General features: G+C 35.2%; 1 protein-coding gene across 22 annotated transcripts in view; it reads right to left on the bottom strand.

The window, feature by feature from the left end:
• The window catches only part of LOC5567708, a 424671-nt gene that overhangs the window by 193869 nt on the left and 204634 nt on the right, over positions 1–26168 (bottom strand). For all 22 annotated transcript variants that reach the window (XM_021844068.1, XM_021844074.1, XM_021844070.1 and 19 more), the window contains 2 exons: positions 4930–5038; positions 4581–4686 (listed from right to left, as the gene is read on the bottom strand). In XM_021844068.1, coding sequence (XP_021699760.1) covers positions 4581–4686; positions 4930–5038 — 215 coding nt within the window. The remainder of the gene's footprint in view (positions 1–4580; positions 4687–4929; positions 5039–26168) is intronic.

Genomic DNA, 26168 nt, shown 5'->3' with positions numbered 1-26168 from the left:
ATTCGCTGTAATATAAGAGTAGTGCATATACTGTAATGAATGGAGACAAAAATAACCATTTTAGTTATTCGAATTGAGTAATAGAGAGTTACGCATGTTTTGAATTTCGTTATAAAGCATCCCCTTATTACGGTAAACTTAAAATTATTTTTTAAATTACCGATCAGCGTCTGCTTTGTAAGTAATATCAATAAAAAAAATAAAGTTCTATAACAAGTAGAATTACATGCGATGTTCATTCGGTGGCCGTCTTGCCCCATATGGCTGGCACACTTGCCCCATAGTGTCGAAAAATAGGTTATTTTGGATGATATTTGAGAAGCTCCAAAACTATTACTCTTTGAAAATATTTTCTTTTTAAATGGCCTAGTGGTTATGAAAAGATGTGAAACTAACCTCATGAGGCTAAATTGGTAGATTTTATAAGCTTTAGGCAAAGTTAGAGAACAATTTGCTTAAGGTGGCACACTTGCCCCAAATTCCGCTACCGTAATCCGGGGAAACATTGATAAGCGGGGCAACATTGATCGGTATGATCCTTCTCGTAAAAAGTTCAAATAATCATTTATTGATGAAGTATTTTCAAATTATGAATGGTGCCTCTCTTTCTTACATTCAAAAGCTAATGAAAATTGAGGTTTTTGCGAAAATTTCGTTTCGTTCATGCGTAAATTTGGCAACTTTTTGAATCAATGATTTTCATCATTATGGATGGCATTACCGAAGATTCAAGTCTCACATGAGTTCTGCAAATGGTATGAGCAAGGAAAATGCGGTTGTTACTTAAAATGGCATCGCTGAAAACGATTCCGTTGTCAAATCTTTCATAAGTTTATTCAATTAAGCAATATTAATGGACTACTTATAAAATGCAGAATATCCTCAGGAAATTGCCTTTAGGCGTGTAGCGCGGTCCTAGGTGATTTTATTTTTAAAATAACTCAAAAAGTAAATGACTTGTAAGAGTTTGGTCTTCATATTCGGCTTCAGGGGCCATGATTTAAGTAAGCAACGGCATTTTCAATATTACCGAACGTTTTTTACATGGGTGATCAATGTTACCCCATATCAGCTAAATCAAAAAATCCCTTTAAACATTTATTTAAACATATTTAAATCTTAAAAAAAAACCAGTATACAGGATATAGTCACGAGCGTTGGGTGCTAGTACTTGTTTTAAAAATATAAAACTTGCAACATTTGCATTTTCAAATGAAAAATTTAAGAAAAATCCCAAAAACTGATCAATGTTACCCCAGATTACGGTACATGTTTTGGTAACTCTTTTCTGTTTGTTTGAAATTTTCTTAATAACTTTATAAGGTTTCATTTCAACATATCTGACATTCACACAAGGCAATGAGTGGGTTTAATTTAAGGCGAAGTAGGCCGTCATTGAAATTTGTACGCGTCGTTGATGATTGTTGCTGATTCATCTCACGATTTCGAATCAAAGAAAACCAGTTGGTTTTGAACTGACACAGCTGAAAAAGTATCAGAATACTTTATACATGTTAGCGCGTACAGTGATACTTTTTCAACTCGATATAAACTATCAAGACTTAGTTATATCACTTTGAAAGGCAAGCTGAAAAGGCATCATTGTTACCAAAACGAATGACGGGCTACTTAGCCTTAAATGTTACAACTAAGAATTGGGTCGAAACATTTTTATTAATCTTGTGGATGTGATGTTATGCTAATATATACCAAAATATACTTAAAACATGGAATAATGATATTCATTTTTTTTGCTGTACTTTATGCTTTGTGGCATGAATGAATGAGATTGGGGACACAAGTCGATAAGTGATCATGAGAAACAGACTCTGTCCAAGTTGGAACATAACGCCAGAAAGAAGAAGAAAAATAAGTAGAACAGAGGAATCACTTTAATATTTGCTTTAGTATTTGCTGGAGTATTGAATTACATTAAATTTTAAAGAATCCATCAACACATACCTAAGAAATCAATCAAGATAAATTTAAACGAACTGCAAAAGTGATAAACTCCAAGAGATATTGCGGCAGCAGCTTAACCAGGATTACCTGTTGGGATTAATTTAGAAGTTCCTAATAAATTTTCTGGAAAAGCCTTGCATTAACTGTGAGTTAATTCTTGGAGGAATCAAATCTGGACGAAATCAATCTTTTAGAGTAAACCTTGTAGAAAATACTGGTGGTATTTCTATTATTTTGAAGAACAAATACTGGAGAAATGATGCTATTCCAAAATCTGTGAAGGAATTTCTGGACGATTTCTGGAAGAATAAAGGATTGCTGATATCATCTCATTTTCAGATTCTTTGTTTAAAACTGAATACAAAACCACATTTTCACTAAATTTTGAGCCTCGACAGTATGTTAAAAAAATATTTGAAAATTTTGAAAAAAAAAAAATTGAACCTGGACTACATAGCATAGAGAAACCGCAAATAAGGCTGACAAGTTCACCCATGTTCGTTTAGACAATCCGTTTTTCAATCAGCTAAATTTAATGTTTGGCTCATTTTTTTTTCTCGGGATTTAGATATGCGAAAATCGAAAAAAAATGTTGTGCTTTTCCATTGTGAAATACCATAGGTACCCCACCAAACTTGAATCTATATCCGGAACCAATTTTGATAGTGCATGCAATGCATGAATCAAATTTATAACTGATTTGTGATTTTTCCTGAAATAAATCATCAAAATCGATCGACAGATGTCGAAACTAGAGAATTTTGAAACTTGATGTCGGTATTATAAAGGCTAAGACTTTTGCCTTGCGGCATTTGGCTTCTAATACTTGTAATGATATATTATCAATATTTGCATTTTTTTTATTAATTGGGGGTCGTGAGGAAATTATGTCACGTTATAAAAGGAGAGAGGAGTTGGTGGTGTGGTACAGCGTGAATAAACCTAGATTCACTTTTCGATAAAAAATAATGTATGCATCTTTCTTGTTTAAGGTGAATATAAATCGAAGGATACCTCAGAATTTCAAGAGCACAAATCTAACGTACCCGACAGCGGCTGAACACTTGATCGATTGGCCATCGAGTAACCAATCGATAGAGTTTTCAGCTTGAATGGACGTCTGGTTCGGAGATAGGCCTAATCATTTATTCTACCAAAACGAAGTACATGGTTGCAGGTAGAGATAGAGGCAGGCTTGGTTGTGTAGGCGATGAGGTAGTGTTTGATGGGGATGTATATAAAGTTGTTGAATAATTTGTTTAACTTAAAACCCTAGTGACATATGACAATGACGTTTCCCGCAAGTGAAAAGACGTGTTGCCACTGCGAAAAGGGCCTTTTATGGACTACCCTAGTAACCAAATAGCACTTTGATTCGCAGTCCATGCTAATATAGTGCCATTATAGAGCTGACATGCCCTATATTAGCTGTATAACAGCCTCATCAGCCCGAAACGGCGAATTAGCGGGCCAGTGGTTTCTTGAGTACCAGCTTAAGTATGGAAGAAATTCCTTGCTGTATAAAACAACGGCAGGATCACGGTGGCTCTCTACGGGCACAACGCGTAGACGTTGAGAGGGGCAGACCGGAAAGTATTCGGTGTTTTCAAGTGTAAAATGCTGTGGACAATACTCGACGGGGAACTAGAAAATGATGTGCAATCGCATGAATCACGAATTATTACAAGTGTATTGAGATGCAAATTTGATTATGCTTGTAAAATACGGCAGACTTCAGTGGACTGGTCATTTAGTGCGAATGTCGGTAGACAGAATTGCGAAAATTATATTTATCTGGGATCCCGGTATTGATTTTTTGGGCTACCAGATATACCTTTTCAAATATATAAGAGGATTTGTCGGAGGCGCTGAGATAAGAATTTTGGGATGGTAAACAAAATTCAGAACTGTCTTCAGGTTGAAACATTCAACTTTAGTTTCTGACATTCATTTCACTATTCATTATGAGGAATTCTGACCAAGATTTCAACGATATTTTAATAAATAACACGTATATACGATCATCCATAAAATACGTGGTCATGTAGCGGAAAGGGGGTGTCTGGAAATAATAAATAAAAAACAAAAAGTTCGCGTGACCTCTATACAATATTAGATACTAGAGCGAGAATTATTAAAACGCACTGACGAAAAATATACGATTTGAACTTATAACCCATAAGCGCATGAATAAACACGTTATGAAATTGATGCAAAGTCTAGTAACTTATATATGATAGCAAGTGTAGAATCTGTTTATCGTCAATAATGGTCTCAAGTTGAAGACACTGAGTACCAGAATTGAATTAATGGTGTGATGCAAAATAAAGTCAGCGACCCATCCTGAAGTACACGATAAAAGCATGCTTCACCTTCCGGTGCACTCTTTGCTGAAAATGACTTGTGATTACATTACACAACTGCACTCAAGGAATATAATGCCTTGATTGAACATGTCACGTTGTCACCATTATTGTTGATGCAATCAAATGAATAGACGGAATAAATGTGACCATTTGAGCATTACCATCGATCGACCTACATGGAAATAAAAGCTTTCATGATAGTTTTTTATGCTACTACACGTACATTGTACTCAATGCCAAACGTTGACTCACCTGCCTGGAAAGGGAACTGGCGACATCGATGGTTGCCTGGGAATCAGCTTCGATTTCTTGTAAAAAAGTTTCCCAGGCTTGGAATAGATTCGACTGGCAAGCGGGTCTGGAAAAAAAATGGACAAAAGCATTACAAAGGACAGCCAGAGAAAATGTGTGCATAACAATGAACAAAACCCACAATTCAATCTCAATTTCCCGGGAAATCATTACAGTTCAACAAAAACTTTGATTGAATTGGGTATTGCATGCTTTCATAGGAATAATCCGCGGAGATCTCTGCGAGCAGTGAAAAGTTTATGCATTCATTCCCATACCCAACTGTTGCTGTGTGAAACAAGGCACCTACCTTTCTTTCCTTAATTCACCGTTCCTTTTTCTGTAGCCTGAAACCAGAACCTGCAGTGCTTCAGCATGTTGTTCGTATAGTTGTGCTAAATTTTCAGTAAAATCGGAAACTGGAAGAAAAAGAAAACGAAGAAAGGGATTCCGTAAGGGTTTATCAATTTTATAAGCAAAAGAATTCTTGGGATACGTGAAAAGGATGCTTGCAGCATTCATAATTTAATTTTATCGTATTGAGTTTCACCATATCTTGAGTTTTGAAGTTGACCCGCTTTTGGCTTTTTTTGTACAACGCAGCTATGCTGAAAGGCATCTTTTCGGTCCAAAAATAAAATTCGATAGAAGTAACTATTTACCAAAGTTTTAACCTTGCTTAAGGTTTTTTTAAATTACAGTTCGTCGGTGCTCAGATTATAATGGAATTAAATTTATCAGCATTCAAACGAAACTTTGCAGAATTTCCATATATATAATATGTGATTAATGCAGATTTTGAATGGAGTCGCTAAAATCAATCGATGTCCTCTGATGCAAATTAGCAAACAAAATTTATTGTTGGAAAAATACAGTAACACGACCTTTTACTATTAGCACCCTTAATTCATAATTTTTCGATGATCCATTCCTCACAATGGAAAGACATTTTACTTTACGCTCATATGTTAACGCTTTAGAATACAGCACGATCCAAAATGTCCCATAAACGAAGATTCTTTGAGTTACATATATATTTTCATAAAAACAAAAATCGTAATGATCCTTTAGTTGAAATGCTTAGTTAACATAACTGTTCTCTCTGGGTTGCAGCCACAGCACTATCATTGGCGAAAAAGCAGAGCGAGACCAAGGAAATGAAATAACAAAGTTATTTAGGGTGCCACATTATTCATGGTATGACACATAAAAAGAAGATTGCTTTACTGCTTCGATTTTTGGTGTGTAGAGTTATAGTTCTATAGCCTGCGTTCTCGCCTACGCAAGTTTATTGATTGAGCACTTCAACATCATTACCATACATTGATTAACTATAGTCAATCTCAACCTCGTTGAATCGTTTGCATTGACTACATCTTTTTTATTGATACATTGTTATGTTGCTAACACCACTTCCTCAACGTTATAGCGATGAAGAAAAACTTTTTTCGCACAAGCTGTGAGGAGCAATTCCAAGCGTCGTTATTACTTATGTATCTACAGCATTAAATTTTAATGACACGATGGGCAAATCCTTCCTCAGTTTAGCCTGTAGTTCAACGCTACAAAATAACAAATCTCTACCGGTAAATGTGTTAAGTCGAAGGATTTAGAGACCTTTTCACATGTGCTAATTGGAACTATTTTATACATAAAAGTTTTACATCAAAATCTAAAAGCAGAATCCATTCTGCTGGAGATAAGTGTATTCATATATAAACGTTGCTTGTTGCTTCATGGCATATTATACGAAACAATTGGCACGCCCGTATCCAAAGTTATACATTTCTATCATACGTGGTACCGTAATCCGAGGTAACATTGATCAGCGCGGCAACATTGATCGGTATGATCCTTCTCGTAAAAAGTTCAAATAATCATTTATTGATGAAGTATTTTCAAATTATGAATGGTGCCTCTCTTTCTTACATTCAAAAGCTAATGAAAATTGAGGTTTTTGCGAAAATTTCGTTTCGTTCATGCGTAAATTTGGCAACTTTTTGAATCAATGATTTTCATCATTATGGATGGCACTACCGAAGATTCAAGTCTCACACGAGTTCTGCAAATGGTATGAACAAGGAAAATGCGGTTGTTACTTAAAATGGCATCGCTGAAAACGATTCCGTTGTCAAATCTTTCATAAGTTTATTCAATTAAGCAATATTAATGGACTACTTATAAAATGCAGAATATCCTCAGGAAATTGCCTTTAGGCGTGTAGCGCGGTCCTAGGTGATTTTATTTTTAAAATAACTCAAAAAGTAAATGACTTGTAAGAGTTTGGTCTTCATATTCGGCTTCAGGGGCCATGATTTAAGTAAGCAACGGCATTTTCAATATTACCGAACGTTTTTTACATGGGTGATCAATGTTACCCCATATCAGCTAAATCAAAAAATCCCTTTAAACATTTATTTAAACATATTTAAATCTTTAAAAAACCAAAATACAGGATATAGTCACGAGCGTTGGGTGCTAGTACTTGTTTTAAAAATATAAAACTTGCGACATTTGCATTTTCAAATGAAATATTTAAGAAATATCCCAAAATCTGATCATTGTTACCCCATATTACGGTATTTTGTGTATTTTTTCGTAGCTCGGAAATCAAAATGATTTTATTTTTGGCTTATACCTTGACTCATAACACGCATTTAAGAAAATTTGTTTATGACTTTTTAAACTTTCTTGTATTTTTAGAAATTGTTTGAACAATTGCATTCTTATATTACCTACAAATGCCTGGGCTTCATTTAACGTGTAATATAAAAAATCGTACCTTTAATATTTTTCTACGATTAACCTATCACAAACGAAGAGCCTGGTGGTATTAAAATCATTTCAAACCTGTTCTTCCGTTAGTTACACGGAAAATAAAATACGCTCCGAAAAAAAAATAAAAATTTAATATTTTTCAAAATACCGTAACAATTTAAATTTTTATTATTGCCAAAAATTAACAACAAGAAAAGGCTTCAAGAAAAAATTAAAAAAGCTAGGGATGTTCAAAAATAAAAATTATAAAAATCAAAAACCAAAATTTAAAAATTTGCGAATAAAAATAAATAAATGCCCAAAACGTGTTTAGAACGATTTTAGGTAACGAAAAATAATACTTAAATCGAAAATAAAAATTTGGGTATTAGAGGGTTAAATATTGGTTTAGTTAAGGACTGTTCATTTTATATTGAGGAAACCTTGCTATATCTTTTCTATTTATTTATGAAATCGTAATTGGTTCTATGTTTATCGTTGAACTACTATTCTACAATGTAACGAAAACATAAGGTGGAGCAAAATGCTTCCGATAGAAAAACTAAATAGTTTTTCCGAAACCTCTAAAGAAAAACTGTGCTTCAAAGTTAAATATTATTTTTTTTGTATAACAGAAATCATCATGTTTATGATAGAAAAATATATGTTGGTATCCATTGGTAGAGCTTTGAAATCTTCAATAATATTCATCCAATCTCGGACACTAGGTCACTCTTGTGATTTATCTATGTATTGTCAAATTTGCTATAATATTATCCTTAACTTCCAGCAAAAAAGTAAAGTAAAAAACGTGTTCACATTTGGATTAAATTACTTAGATAATGATATTGGTATAAAGGACAGTTTTATGGTGAGCTAAATCCGCATTCTAGAGTATAAATTTTACTGTTTATGATGATTTTATTGAAAAGTGTCATTCTTTTGATAACATGGACACATATTTAACAATCTACAGCAATTTGTAAATGATTTTTTTCAAATATTTCGATCGGTTATCCCAGAATACCATATTATAAAAATGATACATGAAAAATGAATTTGATGTCAATTTTGATGAATCTCATTGTGTTTCGAAAGTTCTTCTAAAAACAACGATTTTTTCCTCTATTGTACTTTAAACATGACATAGGAACTATTCTATGTAGGCGTAGGTTATTTCTGATTTAAAGACTATAAGAACTTCTGTCAGGACCTACTTAATTCCCGAAAAATCCATTCATTCCCTTTAAATATAAAATATATTTCTATAATAGAATTGGTGAAAATTGTGTTTATTATATCTGGAAAACTGTTGCTCCAAAAATAACTCGAATATTTTCAGAAGGCTTCTTATTGATGGATTTCGATTTTTTCGGTCAATTTCTAATGATCATTGATTTATAAAACCTTAAAAAGCGATAGCTTTAAACTTTCCTACAAAACAAGTCGAAAGATGTACATAAAACCGATTGCAAAGTCATTGTTAATTAGTTTGATTAGTTAGTTAGTTGATTGTGCGATATTTGCCAGAAAACCATTCGCCAGAAAACTATTCGCCAGAATGACATCTGCCAGAAAACCATTCTCCAGAATGTACCATTTATCAGAAAACCATTTGCCAGAATGTACCATTCGCCAGAAAGTACCATTCCCCAGAATTATTTTTCTTGTCGATTTTATTCATTAAATATCTCGGAATCCAAGTATTTCCGTCACAATATTCGACTTGTGCCACTTTACACATGTTCAAAAGCACTACATTGAACAATTAGTACGGCGAGCTGTTCGTTATCAGAATATTGTTTTATACATGATTTTCTCGTACAACTACCAGATAGTTTTTGCTTTTCAATGGACAGTTTATTAGGATTGTGCTACTTTCTCCCGAATATCGATACCCCGAATGTCGTTTCTCTGAAAACCGCTTCCCTGAACACCCCGTTTTCTCAAGTGCCCTATTTCCTCGAAAATGTTTTGGCATATGAAATGCACCCTTCTTTTTTGATCAGCGGTTCTTAGAGTTTCTCCGAGCTCTGCATGTTTTCTTGTTTCTAGTTCTTTCTAGTTCACCACTCTGGCTCTGAAGATTGTTTCTTATCCATTTTGAACTGCATCTATTTTGGGGCTGTCCATGAACCACGTGGTCGTTCAAGAGGAAGTAGAAGTGGGTGGTTCTATCATAATACCACTATCCATACAAATTTTGGGTCATTCGGGAGAATGGATTGCAGGAAAAAGTGTCATTCGGGTATCTGGCGTTCGGGGAAATGATATTCGTGGGAACAGCATTCGGGTAAAAATAGACCAAAAGGTTTTTAGTAATAATGGTCACCTAAATATCAGTACATGAAAAAGTGTTCAAAAAAGAGTATTTGCTTACCACTACTTGACATGGTTTTTGGCAAATAAGAATTCTCCATTCCCCATATATAGGATGTTCTTATTGATTTTACAACTGTCTTATTTGTCTAAAAGCTCCTGAAAGTTGTTATAGGAAATGTAACTTTGATTTGCGAGTGGATGCATACATTACTTCATCGAACGGACGGCACAAATAGTTGCAACGTATATCGAAATCTTGTAAATATCCAATGAACTAGCTTTTAAGAAGCAACAAATCTTTTAAGAACAGCTTATGATGAAAAAAGGGAGCACTACTTGTGAAATATTCCAAACCATAATTCCGTAAAACTTAATAATGTATAAAAAAAAACATTTAATTTATACTGAAAAACATAATGATGGAATTTAATAATTATAAAAAAGCATAATCTCATGCTGTAACATCTGTAGAATGATAGTTGCAACGTATATTGAAATCTCGTAAATATTAAATTAATTTGTCCATTAAAAGCAACAAAACTTTGAAAAACAGCTTATGCTGAAAAGAAGGGCGAACCTCTTGTGAAGCCTTTCAAACCATTTTAACATATATTTAAAAAAAACTTACTTTACTATCCGTCATGCTGAATATTCATTATTTTCATCAGTAAGCAGTATCTTTCATACATAGTGAAGCAGCTCTTAATGAATGCAATTGTTATTCTATTGTATATTTTTTTCTTTCTAGTTCCACGGTCCCCCAGTATTAAGTGTTGCCTTTTCAATTCATATTTATAAAACTTCAAATAGTGCTGTTGGTGGTTGAATGCTCGAGAAATCGATATTATTATTATATGTATTTAGTCCAACAATAAGAATATGGATATTCGAAGCTGGCTTACTAAATCAATGGTAGGTTGTGTCCAAAAGACCCTGTACTTTTTTGAGTATATTAACCAAATTGATTTCACACATTTTTTTAATGCTCTACAATTGCAAACTTGATTCTAGGGGATGGTCAATTCTGGGGAATGGTACATTCTGGCAAATGGTACTTTCTGGCAAATGGTTTTCTGGCATATGGTACTTTCTGGCGAATGTCGTTCTGGCGAATAGTTTTCTGGCGAATGGTTTTCTGGCAAATATCGCACAATCAGTTAGTTAGTTTGGTTAAAAACACATATTTGTGGCACACAGCAAATGTAACATCTTCGGAACAACACATGTGACCAAACATTAAGGCAAATCGAGAAAAATCAATCTTTTCATTATCGAGACAAACATTGAAGATGTGCAAGTCAGGATGTTAAATTAAAATTAAAATTAATAAACGAATCTTTTTTCTATAATCATTTACTTCACTTACAGGTAGTAGTTGTCACTCTGTTGATCAACACCTCAAAGTTCCATGTGTACAATAAGGAATATTAATTTTTTACACATAAGGAATTTACGCTAAATATTGAACCAAGATATTGAACTGCAATTTAAAATATTGTTATATACAAAAAAAAATTATAATTAAACAAACCGAATGGTCACCTTTTCGTGGTGCATCATGGGGTAAAGATCTACCATTGAATCCTAGTCCTAACTGTTTCAAATGAAGAGAACAGGATGTTTAAGTAATCAAATGAACACATATTAGTCTTTGCTTCAAAACTTGTTAAAAAGTGTCAACTGACGGGTTTTCCTATTGCTGAGAAAGATTTTGAAAAAAAAAAGGAAGAAATGGAGTCGAGTTCAACCATTTATTTTCTAATCTCTTATTTGTTTAGTTCTCTGGTTTGAAGAAGTAAGGCTAATATTCTGATACATGGGCAATATCGGTGTTATTTCTTGACTTTATCAATGGATCCGATTTTGACTGCTAAAGGGGCGCGACTGTGGATCGTGTACTGACCACACTCTTGGAAGGGTATACATAGCGATAGCTTTCAATTTCTTTCAATCCTTTTCTGCCTCCAAGTTAGAAATAACAATAACTTTATCACTCCTCAACCGTTACAAAATAGGACGACAAAGGACACGCGATATCTTAGAAAAACTATTGCAGGGGTTTTCAGGATTTTTGGCTCGCGGAGCACTTTTAAGCGTTAATTTATATCGTGGAGCACCTTTTCGTTATCACGACTCCGTTTGAAGTCAGGAGTTTTTCACATGCTTTAAACGATTCTGGAATTGTAACGAAATTCATGAAATAGAATGGTGTTAGTTACATTTTCATTAATTTCATTGAATCTTATCTAGGAAGATATGCTGTTCTGATGAAGTGAGTTGCACGGCATTGATTCGATTATAATCAAAGCTGTCTGTACTTTAAATTGTGTTTGACGGAAATATTTAAGTTTTTTCGAGAATTTTGCAATTTTGCACACATGGATAGTTAGGAAATATTCAGTGGGAGGAATATCAATTTTTCAACTTTTTGAATTTCTTCATACTAAATTTGCGACATGTCACTTTTTGAACTAAATCCATCCTGTACAAAACATATGGGGATGTATGTGCATACAATTGTATTTGATGTAAGATAGATTGACTATTAAAAAATAGATTATTGTAACTGGCATAATATCTTGTCGTTTAGAAATGTTCTAATTTTCGTTTTCAGTTTTGTCGAAAACATGACGTCTTAATAGCAATAATAATTAAAGTCTTCCCTGTTATGTTCAAGAGCACAAATTCAGAAAACTTAATAATGCTACAAGTTGAATATTTAATCGACCAATCGAAAAACAAGGAAAAACCAATCATTGAAATCATCGATGGGAATGGTTACACAGCGCAACAAAAAATACATTTTTGCGTGTCTTAAGGATCAAATTATGTGTCTCTAGTAGATTTTGGGTTGCTGAATCTGATGCCGTTCTCAGAAATTTCTCAGCACGTCACAATTTTTTGCTACAGGTCGCCAAAGTTGTATGAAACATAGATTTTATTGATGTTTACCTAAAATTTGAAGTATATTATATCAAACTTTTTTGTAATCTTTTCCACCTAACATGCAAAAAAGGACTTAAACTTTCATTTCAGATGTATTTTGATTGAAATTGCACGATTAAATTTAGATTAAACCGATTTTTTTCAATACGTTTGCAGTCTCCATACAAAATTCTTCGTTTCTTTTATATGGCAAAATACAATACTTTTCTAAACCATCAAAAAATAACTTTTCCGCCTCAAAAGTATTACAAACTTTGATGATAAATTATTTTTGTTTTATAGCTGTATCGGTCATGCGACTCATAGGTAAAGGGAGTCTATAAAAGCAAATGATGGAAACGAATAGGTGCATAGGCGTCGCAAGGGAGCGACAAGATTGAAAATTTAATTAGGTGGTGAAAAATGAGCAAGCCATTTTAAAGTCAGTAAGCATCGAAGCGTCCTGTATTTTGCCTAGCTTCTCTACTGGAAAAGGGTTGGCTCAAAGCTTTGAGCTTTGCTACCAACACAGGCTTGATGATAAATGTTGTTATACACATAAAGTTTAAATTCTATGGCAAATTAAGCAAATAAATTGCCTTACAAGCTGGCGAACTTGCATGCAAGTTCGCTGAAACAGTCAATTTTCGCATTTTCAACAACCAATATCTCAAAAACTAGACGTGCTATGATATTTCTATAAACGGCAATGGATTTAGCAACCCTTAATTAAGTAAATAAAGGTATTTTGATGCTGGAGACAAAAACGTGTTCCGCAGTGTTATTGGTATATTTTTTCAATCAAATGTTTTCTAAGAGCCCTGGTTGAAATTTTTAAAGTGTCGCGGAACAGTAAGTGCACGATGGTTTCTTTAACATATAAACGACCAAGTAATTGATGAGCCATTTTTGAAATATCCATCTCTATGTTCATGAATTAATTTCTTGTTCAAGAATCTTCTGAAAATTCTCCAATTTTCAGAAGATTCTTGAACAATTCTCGTGTTATACAGAGCATGAGTGTGGTGGCACTAGCAATTTCTAAACATGCGATCAATCTTGATACAGTCTATCAAAGCATTGCTGAACCTCTTGACGATTTTCAGAACAATTCCTATAGCAAGCACTTCTTGACTGATTCAGCATTGCCGTAGAAATTTCTGGAAGCAGTTCTTAGTTAATTCTTGAAAAATAATTTAATGAAATTCCCATTGATACTTTCTGGTCTCTATTTTAATTTTAATCTCTTCTGAAATTTTCTGCCTCTCAATTTTTCTGCTCTAAGACATTTTTTCAGCGTTTTTAAAAAGCATGCCTAGAAGGATTTCTCAAGAATTTGCTGCAGGAAAACTCCAAAGCTACTGCCTCCAGTAATTTCCACAGATATTATTTTGATTTTTTCCAAAGCTATCCTAGAATTTCCTCCTGATATTTTTTCACTAATCCTTCAACCGAATTCTCCAGTTGTTACTGTAGGAGATCTTGCAAAGATTGCCAAAGAATTTCTCCCGAGGAAATCCACAAAAGTTTATTCCAGAGCAGTGAATCAAATTGTCATCTAAACAGATGAAAAACAAACAACAAAGCAAGCTCGCTCATAATCGTTTGTCCCAACTGTTGTGGATTGGGATACAATCAAAAGCAAATTGTCATGACAATCACAGGGCGCAACATCGTTGCAACCTTTACAACTTGCGATTAGTCAGTTATTTTAAACACCAAACCGTATTTGTTTTATGGATGCTGTTCGATAATGTGTCAATGTTTACAAACACGGAGAAAGTTCTCGATAATTTGAATGCGAAGCCTACTGCGCACGAGGTGATCGAACATTGTCATATTCTGTTCAAGTGGTGATAAACTGTTATTGCGGAATAACATTGTTGCAATAAGAATAGGAGATGACAATGTCTTTGTTGCTGCGGGTTGGGTGACAATTGATTCACTGTTCCAGAGTAATTGAAAAAAAGCTTGAGGGGTTTTTTTTTTCAAGAAAACCTGCAAGAATTCCTCCCCCTGTATTAAGGGTATGCGAAATACCGAATGATTCCGTCAAACACGCTTCGAAACAAAATTCCACGAAAATCCACGGAACTAATATAAGCGGAATTTTTGTTTTGCGATTTCGTTTCGTTTCGCCAAATTGTAAAACTATCTCAGCGAAAAATTGGAAACAAACGGAATAAGATGGATATTGGTTGAATTGATCACCGTGAACTTCTATTTAATATTATATATTGGCTTTTCTCGGTGACAACAGACAAAAACAGCATATTTTGCGTTACGCGTTTCGGCTTACTTCACTTCAGCCCTCATCAGACGCAACATGCTGAACGCAACCTTACAGCTTGGTCTGTCACTACTATAGTATAGTAGTGACAGACCAAGCTGTAAGGTTGCGTTCAGCATGTTGCGTCTGATGAGGGCTGAAGTGAAGTAAGCCGAAACGCGTAACGCAAAATATGCTGTTTTTGTCTGTTGTCACCGAGAAAAGCCAATATATAATATTAAATGGAATAAGATGGAATTTTAAAAAATTTCGTGTTAAATTTCGAACAAAAACGGCATAGCATTCGCTTCTACTCCTATGCAGTATATCGCCCACAGAAATGTAAAAAAAACTTTTCACAATATTCTCGTGGGGCAAGAGTCAACAATATTGACCATGAGCACTGATGACCGTACAATTCTTTCCTTCGATTTTTGCATTAATTCTCTCAGCCATTTATGGAATGATTCCTCCATGAATTAATCCACAATTTCTCGAGGGATTTTTTCAAGGAAATATATTTTGAACTCTTAATTCAACTCGTACAGGGAATCCATGTTAAGTTCGTCCAGAAATATCTCTTGAGATTTATTTCTCTTGCAGTTCTTTCAAATTTATCTCGATTGATTTATCAAGTATAATTAATGGATTCTTTTAAGTTTAATTTAATTTAATGCTTCAGCAAATACTACAACAAATATTCCGTTAATTCCTTCGTTCTTCTTTCTTCAAATTTCATTTTGCTTCGAAACATTTGAATTTCGTATCGGTTTTACGAAATATTTTAACTATTCGTTTCGTTTCGCTACGAACAGTTTTGAGAATTCCGAATATCGTTTCGTTTTGTATAGCAAAGGAAAATACTCATATCGCATACCCTTAACCTGTACATGTGTATTCCTCCATGAACTCATCCACGTTTCCTCCATACGACCCAGGAATTCCTTGAGGGGTCTTCGAGCAATACTCTTTTTTCCGGGAATTTCTCCAGCATTCCATCTAAGTATTTTCCAACAATTACCCCAGCAGTTTTTTTCCAAATATTTTTAAAATGTTTCACAAAACATTCCTATGCATTCTGCAAAAGCATATTTAAGTACATATTTGCGCTAGTTATTACAACAGAAATTTTCCCTCCAATCATCCCTGAACATTTTTTTTTCAGATTTTGTCAAATAATTTTGGAGAAATTCCTGTGAGATGCTACACTCTTAAAAATAATGGAAATTACTGTGGACGTAATTCATAGTATGACTGAATGACACATGATGTAAATGATAAATCGACACAAAAATGTGTCTTTGAAGATATATTGAACAAAAAATGTAATTTTACACGTTAATGGACGCGAAAACGATGGCACTATAATCGGCATTTCCCGAATCAGACGCTACGGTATTTGAAATGTGACATAAATTCACGTCATTCGGCTCGCTTCTCTTATGTGCATCCAAAAGACGTAAAATCACATGATTTTTTCGGAGTGTGTATCTAAAGATACGATTGATTTTTTTAGATTATCTCAGTAAATTTTCTATGAAATTTTCTAAAACTTCCTCGAAAGTTTAGGAGTTCTTTCAGAGGTCCTTGTTCATTGAGAATGACTGTTTATTTGCACAGGTTTTGACAGAGCTTTAGAATTTTCTTCATAAACCTCTGACATTTTTTTTCGGCTAAATTAGAACCTCTCAAGACTCACTTTAGGAAATCTCTTAGAATTAGTGGAGGAATTTTTGTAGAAATCACTGGAGTAATTGCAGAAGGTCTGTTCAGATAAATTTCGAGTTGAAATCTTATATAAATCTAGAGAGACAACTTTATAGGAAATTCCTGGAAATTCCTGGAAGCATTTCTAGAGAAGTTATTGATTTAATTGTAAAAGATGTTCTGACCAGAAATCCGAAAGGATCTTTCAGGGAAATATGGAAGAATCACTGGATGAAATCTTTGAAGAATTAGGATTTTCTGGTAAAACTTCTCACTGAATTTTTGGAGGAATCTCTATGATTTCCGAAAAAAATCTTTGGAGAAATTCGATTTCTGTGGTACATATCCGAACTTATTTCGTGGCTCCCATAAGGTTTTGCTCTCTCGATTCGTGTTTGGTTGGTCTCTTTCAGCCTTATTGATTACTTTTAGGTCTCTTCTTTCATACAACAGGTCTGTAATGTCCTATTTGAGGGTTCTCAGTCGCTACCAGCCCTGTAGAGACAGAAAGTTTTCTTAGTCTTGTTGTAACTACTGACATGATCTCGCCCTAAAAGCCATTGGTAACCATGTGTGTAGCTCGTTATTTCTGAGCATTTGAATAGAGTTTCACATCGTTTAGCAACGCTATGGTAAAAGTAGGACCATTATCTACGTGCCAGTGGTGTTGGTTTGGATGCTTATTCATAAATTTGCTCAGAAAACAACAAGCTACACATGTGGTTACCAATGGCTTTCAGGGCATTATCCCAGATTATGTAAGGATTCTACCCCATTACCCCGAATGCCATTTCCCCCCGAATGACCCATTATCTCGAATTTCATCACTCCGAATGTTATTTCCCCGAATTTATCTTAAATTATCTTGACATGATCGGGGGCTGAAAGTCTCGTTAATAAAGGCAATTCATTCATTCATTCTTGACATGATAATATTGATGACATTTCCCCATGATATTGGGGTCGGGGTAATGGAATAGAATCGCGATACTATTTATCATAATAAAACAGATTAACAACTGCGACGTTTTGATCAGATATATTCTGTTCTATTATGCAAAATGCACGTAATAATATTATAAAAAAGTGTTAAATGCACAGAAACTCGTGATTATTTTCTAGGTAAATGATGAACGAATTATTTCAATTGTAGTCGAATTTCTTTTGCTCTTGCTTATTATTCAAACACCCCGATTCACGGTATGAAGGATTCATACATGTAATAAGTAAAACGCATGCTAAATTTGTGATCCTTTGTTTATTTAGCCCATTCATTCGTGAATTGGATTCAGTCCCTGGGGAAATTTGTAGGCAGAATCGTGTCACTGTGTGAATAACATAGTATTCGTTATTCCAGCACGCGTGGTAGAACACAGGTAATATATGCCAATGTGGTAACCTTGTTATGAAACGGGAAAAAATCAATTGCCAGGTGAGATACATTTTGATTCAAAGGATATTTTGAAGATATAGAATAATCCTGTTTATTTTGGGCAACTGAACTGTTCGACCAAAAAAGCTGTTACAAAGCTCGTCCAATCCAAACAAATGGCAATATTCAAAAGCAACGCTCATTATTACAGATCTGAGTGCCAAAATCGGAAAAATCAGCACTAGAATAATCTAGAACTTTCATAATATATCTCCAATTAAAGTCAAACCTCCATGAGTCGATATCTCAAGGGACCATCGACTCATGGAAATATCGAGTCGTGGAAACAAATGCCTTGGAAAGCCGTTTGAGGGGACCATCATAGTAACCATGAAATTTTGTTTTCAATATGGTTCCATGAGTCGATATCGAGTCATGGAACATCGACTCATGGAGGTATCACTGTATAATGATACGACATTTTCAACAAAGTTTTATTCGTTTCATGCTTTAATATACAAAAACTTTCATTCCTGATTTACATCGTTCTGATAAATGTCGCGAAAAAAAGCAGCATACGGAATAATTCACGATTTGATTTATGATTATAAACTGGCTTATGAGATCCCGCTTTCACCTTGCTGTGCTTGCCGCTTGATAGGAAAACCTTAATGTGAAAAAAGGTGCACGCAAGAAAAGCCTGCAGCTACAAAAAGCACTTTCATCTCTTGACTTGCTCGGTCGATGAAACACGGAGAAGTAGGGGAACTGGGGGTAATACGCACACAAAAAGAATGAAAATGAACTACATAAATAAAAGCTCTTCTTTAATTATGATCGACATCTTTTCTATGGAATCAAAGTTAAGTAGTGCTTTCGGTTATAGTTTCGATACATAACAACCTGAACATTCTCAAATGAAATTACAAAAAATTGCAACGAAAACAGAAAAAAAGTAGTTCAAGGTTTTTCACAATGTATTATTAATAGAGAATAGGCATGTTTACACATTTTCTATGCCATCGGGCGAAGAAAAGCGCTACAAAACACGTAGCTCGTCCTAATCGAGGGTGGAGCGCATTTGCCCCCTATGGGCAAATTACCCATCGTTCCCCTAAATGAGAATAAGGCCAAACGAGACCAGTGGGAGCAAATACATTTTTCCACTTGTTGAGTGTTTACTCCCTGACAGCAGCAGCAGCACGCCCAATTCAAACACAAAACGAAGTCCACGATTCCGGGTATGAGTTGATACTTCCTGCTATTCAGCATAGCCACACGGATGCGGGTTTCGTGCTGCGGAAATAAGAACTGGTTGCTGTATTCCGATGAGCTTAACAAAGTTTTCAGCCAGTGGTTCATTACTTCTGCTACGAGTAATGGTTGCGCACTTGGAAATGTTGCACGCAAAATCTCAATTGAGGCTTTGCGTTACAAGTTTTTCTACGCGGTTACAAATAAACTTATTTTAAATTGTTGTTTTAGCTTATGTATATTGCTTTTGCGAATCGCAAAGGGAAATTTCCTTTTTTCTTGAAGAGTTAAACAAACTATCTATAAATCTGTATTGACCAGCTAGTAGGTTACACGTGTATTTTTCTATGGTACAAGTTTTGCAACAAGAGTTAGAACCATTTGATGAACTTGCTAGATCGAAAGAATGTAGAATAGATGAGCTTCATCATCTGTACTGTAACTGCGTTCAACTAATCATCAGTAAATTATAGGATTATTTGCTGAAAAACAAATCCAATACTTAACAGATCTAAAGAACAATCAGTAATAAAAGCATTCAAGGATGTTCTAATCGAAAAATCTAGACTTGGATATAATTATTATATGAATTTTAAGTAGACAGAAGTTAACCATACATCGACATGTGGACAGAAGATAAATTTATAAGTATGAGTTTTTTTATTGCGGAGTTTTTCAAACTTTAACAATAAAAATAACAATAAAAATAACAACATATTTGTCTTGTAGCAACCTGCTCAATCTTACATGGCTCTTGATATCATAATGGATTTTTCATAGTCAGCAGAATTACAGAATGTAGCCAAATAGCAAAATTTTCATTCGGTTTTATTTTATTTTTTATCTTCGATCGTTCTCAAGTTATTGCGAACTGTACAATACAATACAAATAGTTTTATTATTTTGGACAATTTCGAATGTTGTTCAAGCTCTACAAGTTTGTACTGAGTTTATTTTAAATTATAAACACCGATTAAATATCCTTGTCTGTATAGCAGGATACAGGCAATGACTTTTATTTTCTAAACTAACCCTTAATACGGGTACACGTCCGAAAATGTAGTGCAAACTACCTATTTCACCAGTGATTCTTAGTATACTTGCAATATATTTCAAATATGTTCATGTATACTTACATTAATTGATAATAACTTGACAATTTGATATGTCTAGCTATATGAAGTCGAAGCTCTCAGTATGCGGCTCCGGGAACCAACCCGTTTCCCAAATGTTGATTTCCATACCGTTACACTTTCAGAGCGCCGGTTAAGAACGATTAGACTAAGATTTATAACCAAAACACTCATTATGAGAAACACCAACAATACTGCTTCAGCAAACTAAAACTAATGAAGGAAAAGCTGGGATGTTCGGAACGCAATTTTAATTTTGTTCAGAGTTCCTGTATTTGATTTTGGTATTCAAATTAATTTCTTAAGGATCAATATCATGTGACACAAGGATGTAAATTTTAAGGAAATTCTCATCATGAAAAATATTAAATCCAACTGTTTTGTAAATGTAAAACAATCAGGAGCTATTTTTGATAGTTCGATACTTATGCCGAATCTCTTATTTAGTAACAAAGTTTCACTTCTCGGTTTAGAAAGTTTAATGCATTATTTATTAGATTTTAATTTTAATCAAAATCCTAAAAAGATTCATATGAGAATCCTCGAAAAAAAATAAACGAATTATATCAGAACTCTCATCAAAATCCGCTCTGAATTCTCGCAAGAAACTTTTCTGGGTTTACATCAGATTTTTTTCTGAATTCTCATATGAGTCCTTTGAGGGTTGTCATTTTAACCTCCCCTTCGCTCATCAGAATTCTCATAAGAACCATATCGGAATCCTTTAAGAATTTTCTCAGGATTATCATCAGAATCTTTCTAGGATTCTTATTAAATTTGTTCCAGGATTCTAAAAAGAATCCTCTCGATTCTCATCCAAATGCTCTAAGGATTCTCATCAGAATCTTCCTAGGATTATCATCAGGATTCTTTCAGAATTATCATCATAATCCTTCCTGGACTCTTATTAGAATAATTCCAGAATTATTATCGAAATGTTTTTCAGGATTATTATCGAAATCATTCATATCAATGTTCTCTTCAGAATTTTTCCAGTGTTTTCATCAGAATCTTTTCAGGATTCTAATCATAATCGTTCCAGGATTCTCATTAGAAACCTTTCAGGATTCCCATAAAAATTCTTCCGCAATTCTCATCAGAATTCTCCCAAGAATCTCGGCAGAATCCATTTAGAGTTTAAATAAAAAAACTCATCGACATGTTTTCCGGATACCAATCAGACACCTGGATTTTCATCATTATCGATCTAGAATTCTCATCACACTTCTGATTATTAACAGAATACCTTCATTATTATCTTATGAACCGTTCCAAAGGAAACATGCGAGTATTAAAACATTCCAGGATTATTTATCAGAAGCCTTCCAGGAACTTCATCACAATCCTTCTAGGACTCTCACAAAAACCCTCCAATATATCAGGAATTTCATTTTCTATTTTTATCTGTATACCCTTTATGTGACTTAAGAATATTGACTCCTAAACATATTAATTTTAATTCCAATTTACCTGAACAAAATCTAAAATGGCACCGTAAACCGTTAAAAAAATTGTATAAAAATAACCATTTGGCCATTCTAATCAATGCCCGCATTGGTAAGAATGGCCAAACGATTATTTTTTTTCTCGATTTTTAAAATTTGTGCCAGATTTCAGCATTCACGAAAAAAAAATATCAGGAGGTTTTGGTTCTGATAAAATTAGCATTACATATTACCTTACATTGATTCTCCATGATTTTTCTAATAATGTTTTCTTATTCAAGAGTCCTTGTTATCTACTGCAACTTCTTTGAGCATCATTTAAAAAAATGCACAATTTTCAAAATCCATTTTTTTGATGCACCTTTTTCAAAACTAGTTTACGAAATTGAGTAAAATTTCAAATGAAAATGTCAAATCGGATAATTTCTAACCTATGAGCAAAGTTTCAATTACATTGAAAATATTCGGTCTGAAAATGCCATTTTCATTTGCCTTTTAAGCTGAAAATGCTCCGTAACTTACTCAATCAAACTCTCAAGAACAGAAGAAATTTAAGTAACTACCCCATATTGGTGCTAGTGAAGTAAAACACTTAAACTCTCACGATGTGTTGACATTTCAATAACATCTGTGCTACATAGCTTACTTTACTTCTATGTGTGTGCAGTAAAGCATTAGTTAATACAAAAGTTTCACTCATATTCCGGTAATATCCATCAAAAAAAATCCATCCAATAAGGAATACTTTGATGGACGCTGAAGTTTTTTTTTGTCACATGGAACATCTTATTCTTAGGATTGTTTTCATAACCACTTTTCAATATTTTGTATTATTCGAAGCAATTATGTAAAATATTTCCACACTGAGGTTTATTGCCTTCAATAATGCATGCGTCATTCTCTTGGCTTCTACTACCCGATTGCCTCAAGATCTTCGATTAGCCAGACGTCTCGTGATCTGCTTGATGCATACAGCACTGCTGGACTCAAGCAAGCCATTGGGATTGAAAATGAACACAATCGGATGCTCGATTTGTGTTTTGTTAGCGACCAGTTATTGGAGAGCTGCACGATTATACAAGCTCCATCGCCTCTCGTCAAACTCTGCAGACATCATCCCCCCATTCTGATGAATTTCCAAATATATCCGATTCGTCACTTCCACAACACTGCCGAAAGCATCTCCTACGATTTCAACAAGGCTAATTTCAACGGTATGAATGCTTTTCTTGCGCACGTTGATTGGGACGAGATTCTTCGGGACTACGATGCCAATGTTGCAGCATCGACAGTGTCTGGAATTTTGCTGTATGCTATCGACCAGTTCGTTCCCGTTGAATCCAGACCTGAAGCTGCAAAACCACCCTGGGCTAATGCTCATCTCAAGAACCTGAAAAGAGTGAAGAGGGCTGCACTTCGACGACACAGCAAGTTTCGTACGGACAACACGAGAGCTAGCTATATGAAGGCGAACCAAGACTATCAGCAACTCAACGACCATTTGTACAACGCCTACCAAAACCGTATGCAACGTCAACTAAGGACTAATCCCAAAAGTTTTTGGCGGTACGTCAACGACCAACGGAAAGAATCCGGATTACCCTCAACAATGAACGACGGTTCATCGGTCGCCGACTCCATCGGTGGGATTGCCGACATGTTTCGTTCACAATTCAGTCGTGTTTTCACCAACGAACACCTCGATTCACATGATGTTGCCCTTGCTATCAGGAACGTTCCACGTCTTCCAGGTTCTGGGCAACTGTGCATCATAAACGATGATATGGTTATCGCAGCTAGTAAGGAGATTAAATCGTCTACGGGATATGGACCGGATGGTATACCATCACTTATCATAAAACGGTGTGTGGACACGCTTGCAAAACCGTTAACTGCAGTATTCAATCTTTCCTTGTCAACCGGTGTCTTCCCAAACTGCTGGAAACATTCATACGTATTCCCAGTTTTCAAAAAAGGCTGCAAAAGTTCGGTTTCAAATTACCGAGGTATAGCCGCTTTGAGCTCAATCTCTAAGCTATTTGAGGTGATTGTGCTACGTCAGTTAGTTCAGAGCTACGCACACTACATATCAGAAGACCAGCACGGGTTCATGCCCAAACGTTCGACGACTACTAACTTGACATGTTTCATTTCTTTCGTGACTCGCCAAATTGAAAGTGGCCAACAAGTTGACGCCATTTATACGGACCTTTCCGCGGCATTTGATAAAATGAATCACCAAATCGCCTTAGCTAAATTCGACAAACTTGGCATGAATAATACTTTACTCACTTGGCTTCGATCCTATTTAACTGGTCGTAGCATGTCGGTAAAAATTGCAGATCATGTTTCGTTGCCCTTTCCTGCTTGGTCCGGCGTTCCACAAGGCAGTCACCTTGGCCCATTCTTGTTCCTTTTGTATATGAACGATGTCAATTTCGTCCTCAAATGTTTGAAGTTGTCATATGCTGATGATGTAAAACTTTACTACACGATAAAGCAGCCACAAGATACTGTATTCCTGCAACGACAACTCGAAACATTTGCTGAATGGTGCCGCTTAAATCGAATGTTGCTGAACACTTCGAAATGTTCGGTAATTTCATTTGGGCGCAAACAATCTATGATCCCGTTTGCCTACGCCTTGTCAGGTGAGCAACTGCAACGCGAATCGACTATCAAGGATTTGGGAATTATGATAGATTCCAAGCTGACTTTTAAGGACCATGTTTCATACATTGTGTCGAAGGCTTCTGCACAGCTAGGTTTCGTGTTTCGATTCGCCAAAAAAATCAAGGATATCTACTGTCTGAAATCATTATATTGCTCAATAGTACGCCCTATTTTAGAGTATTCTTCGGTTGTCTGGTCACCGTATTATCAAAATGAAATTCAGCGCATCGAAACTGTTCAACGAAAATTCATCCGTTTCGCTTTACGTCATCTCAGATGGAGGGACCCGTTGAACCTGCCTAGTTATTGCAGCCGCTGTCAATTGATTAACCTCGACTCTCTCGAAGCAAGGCGCAACGTTGCCAAGGCCTGTTTTATTGGCGATCTTCTGCAAGGCAACATGGATTGCCCTGCGTTGCTCAACATGCTAGACATCAATACACGGCGCCGCAATCTCCGAACGCACTCGTTTTTCAACCTTTCTGTCACTCGTACTAATTATAGCCTTCACGAACCAGTCCGAAGCATGTCGCGTTTATTCAATCAGTGTTATTTTGTATTTGACTTTAATGTATCGCGTGAAAGAAATAAGTGTAATTTTAGACGTGTCTTATGTTAGTAAAAATTTGACCACTTTATGTCTTAGTTTTAAGAATTTTGTCATTGGGGTGACCATTTTACCTGTTGACTAATAATAAATAAATAAATAAATAAATAAATAAAATTGAAACAACGATCAGCTGGAAGTTTCTAATGGCTACCGCTTCTGCTTCATAAGAGAAGATCATGGGAGGACCCAGGCCCGCCCCCTTTCCTCGTACTTTATAGTTGTATCTCTCAATTCCTTGTACTTGCAGTAGTTCTATCTTCTACTCTTAATATATCACACTCAAACTATTTGTTCATAGAAAATGCCATACATTTCCACCAACCCATACACTTCCGCAAGAACTGACGTATATGCAGTTGGACTACACGGTCTACAGTGGGCCAGTATAAGTGCAACATCAAATCTTCACCTTTCCCCTCACTGGTCTGCATTCTGACGTGGCAGGCGCCATTGTTGCCTAAAAATAGAAGATCACTAACACTTATACTCTGAGGGTGCCTGTTAGTCCCAAGCAGTCAAATTTTTCCACACTACTGATTCACAAGGCCTTTCCACTGCAGGTCTGATTGAAAGGTGATTCCAAGATTAGCAGCAGTTTCCGTCCACTCTATAGTCTGCCTATCTACACTGATAAGAGCAGTACCAGCAAAGTTTAACTTTGTTTCCAACTTGGAACAAAGTTTACAGTGAGGAATAATGTCGAAAACCTTGGAAAAATCAAGCAGCAGTAATACGCCAGCTCCTTTCTTGTCGACAACTTTTGCCGACTCGTCGTAAACGTGGATTACGGCTGCTTGGATGCTTTGCGCTTTACGAAAACCGACTTGATGTTCTGTTAACAAATTGTTTACAGTAATGTAGGATGATATCTATTGCTTCAGGAGTTTCTCAAATGCCTTCGATAGGGAATACAATTATCTGGTAGGAAAGGATGGGATTTGAGGGTTTTATTGATCACAGATAGCAGCAAAGTGGCGGTATGATGCTGTTCGTCAATCATGGATAACGTAACGTAACGATACAGCAAAATGGTTTCAAGGGGAACGAGACGGACAAGCGGAACAACAGACAGGGTAATCTAA

This window comes from Aedes aegypti, chromosome 2 (assembly GCF_002204515.2).
Source record: "Aedes aegypti strain LVP_AGWG chromosome 2, AaegL5.0 Primary Assembly, whole genome shotgun sequence".
Taxonomy (NCBI): Eukaryota; Metazoa; Arthropoda; class Insecta; order Diptera; family Culicidae; genus Aedes; species Aedes aegypti.
Note: the sequence above shows the minus strand (reverse complement) of the source record. Positions and strands in the feature narration are given on the sequence as shown.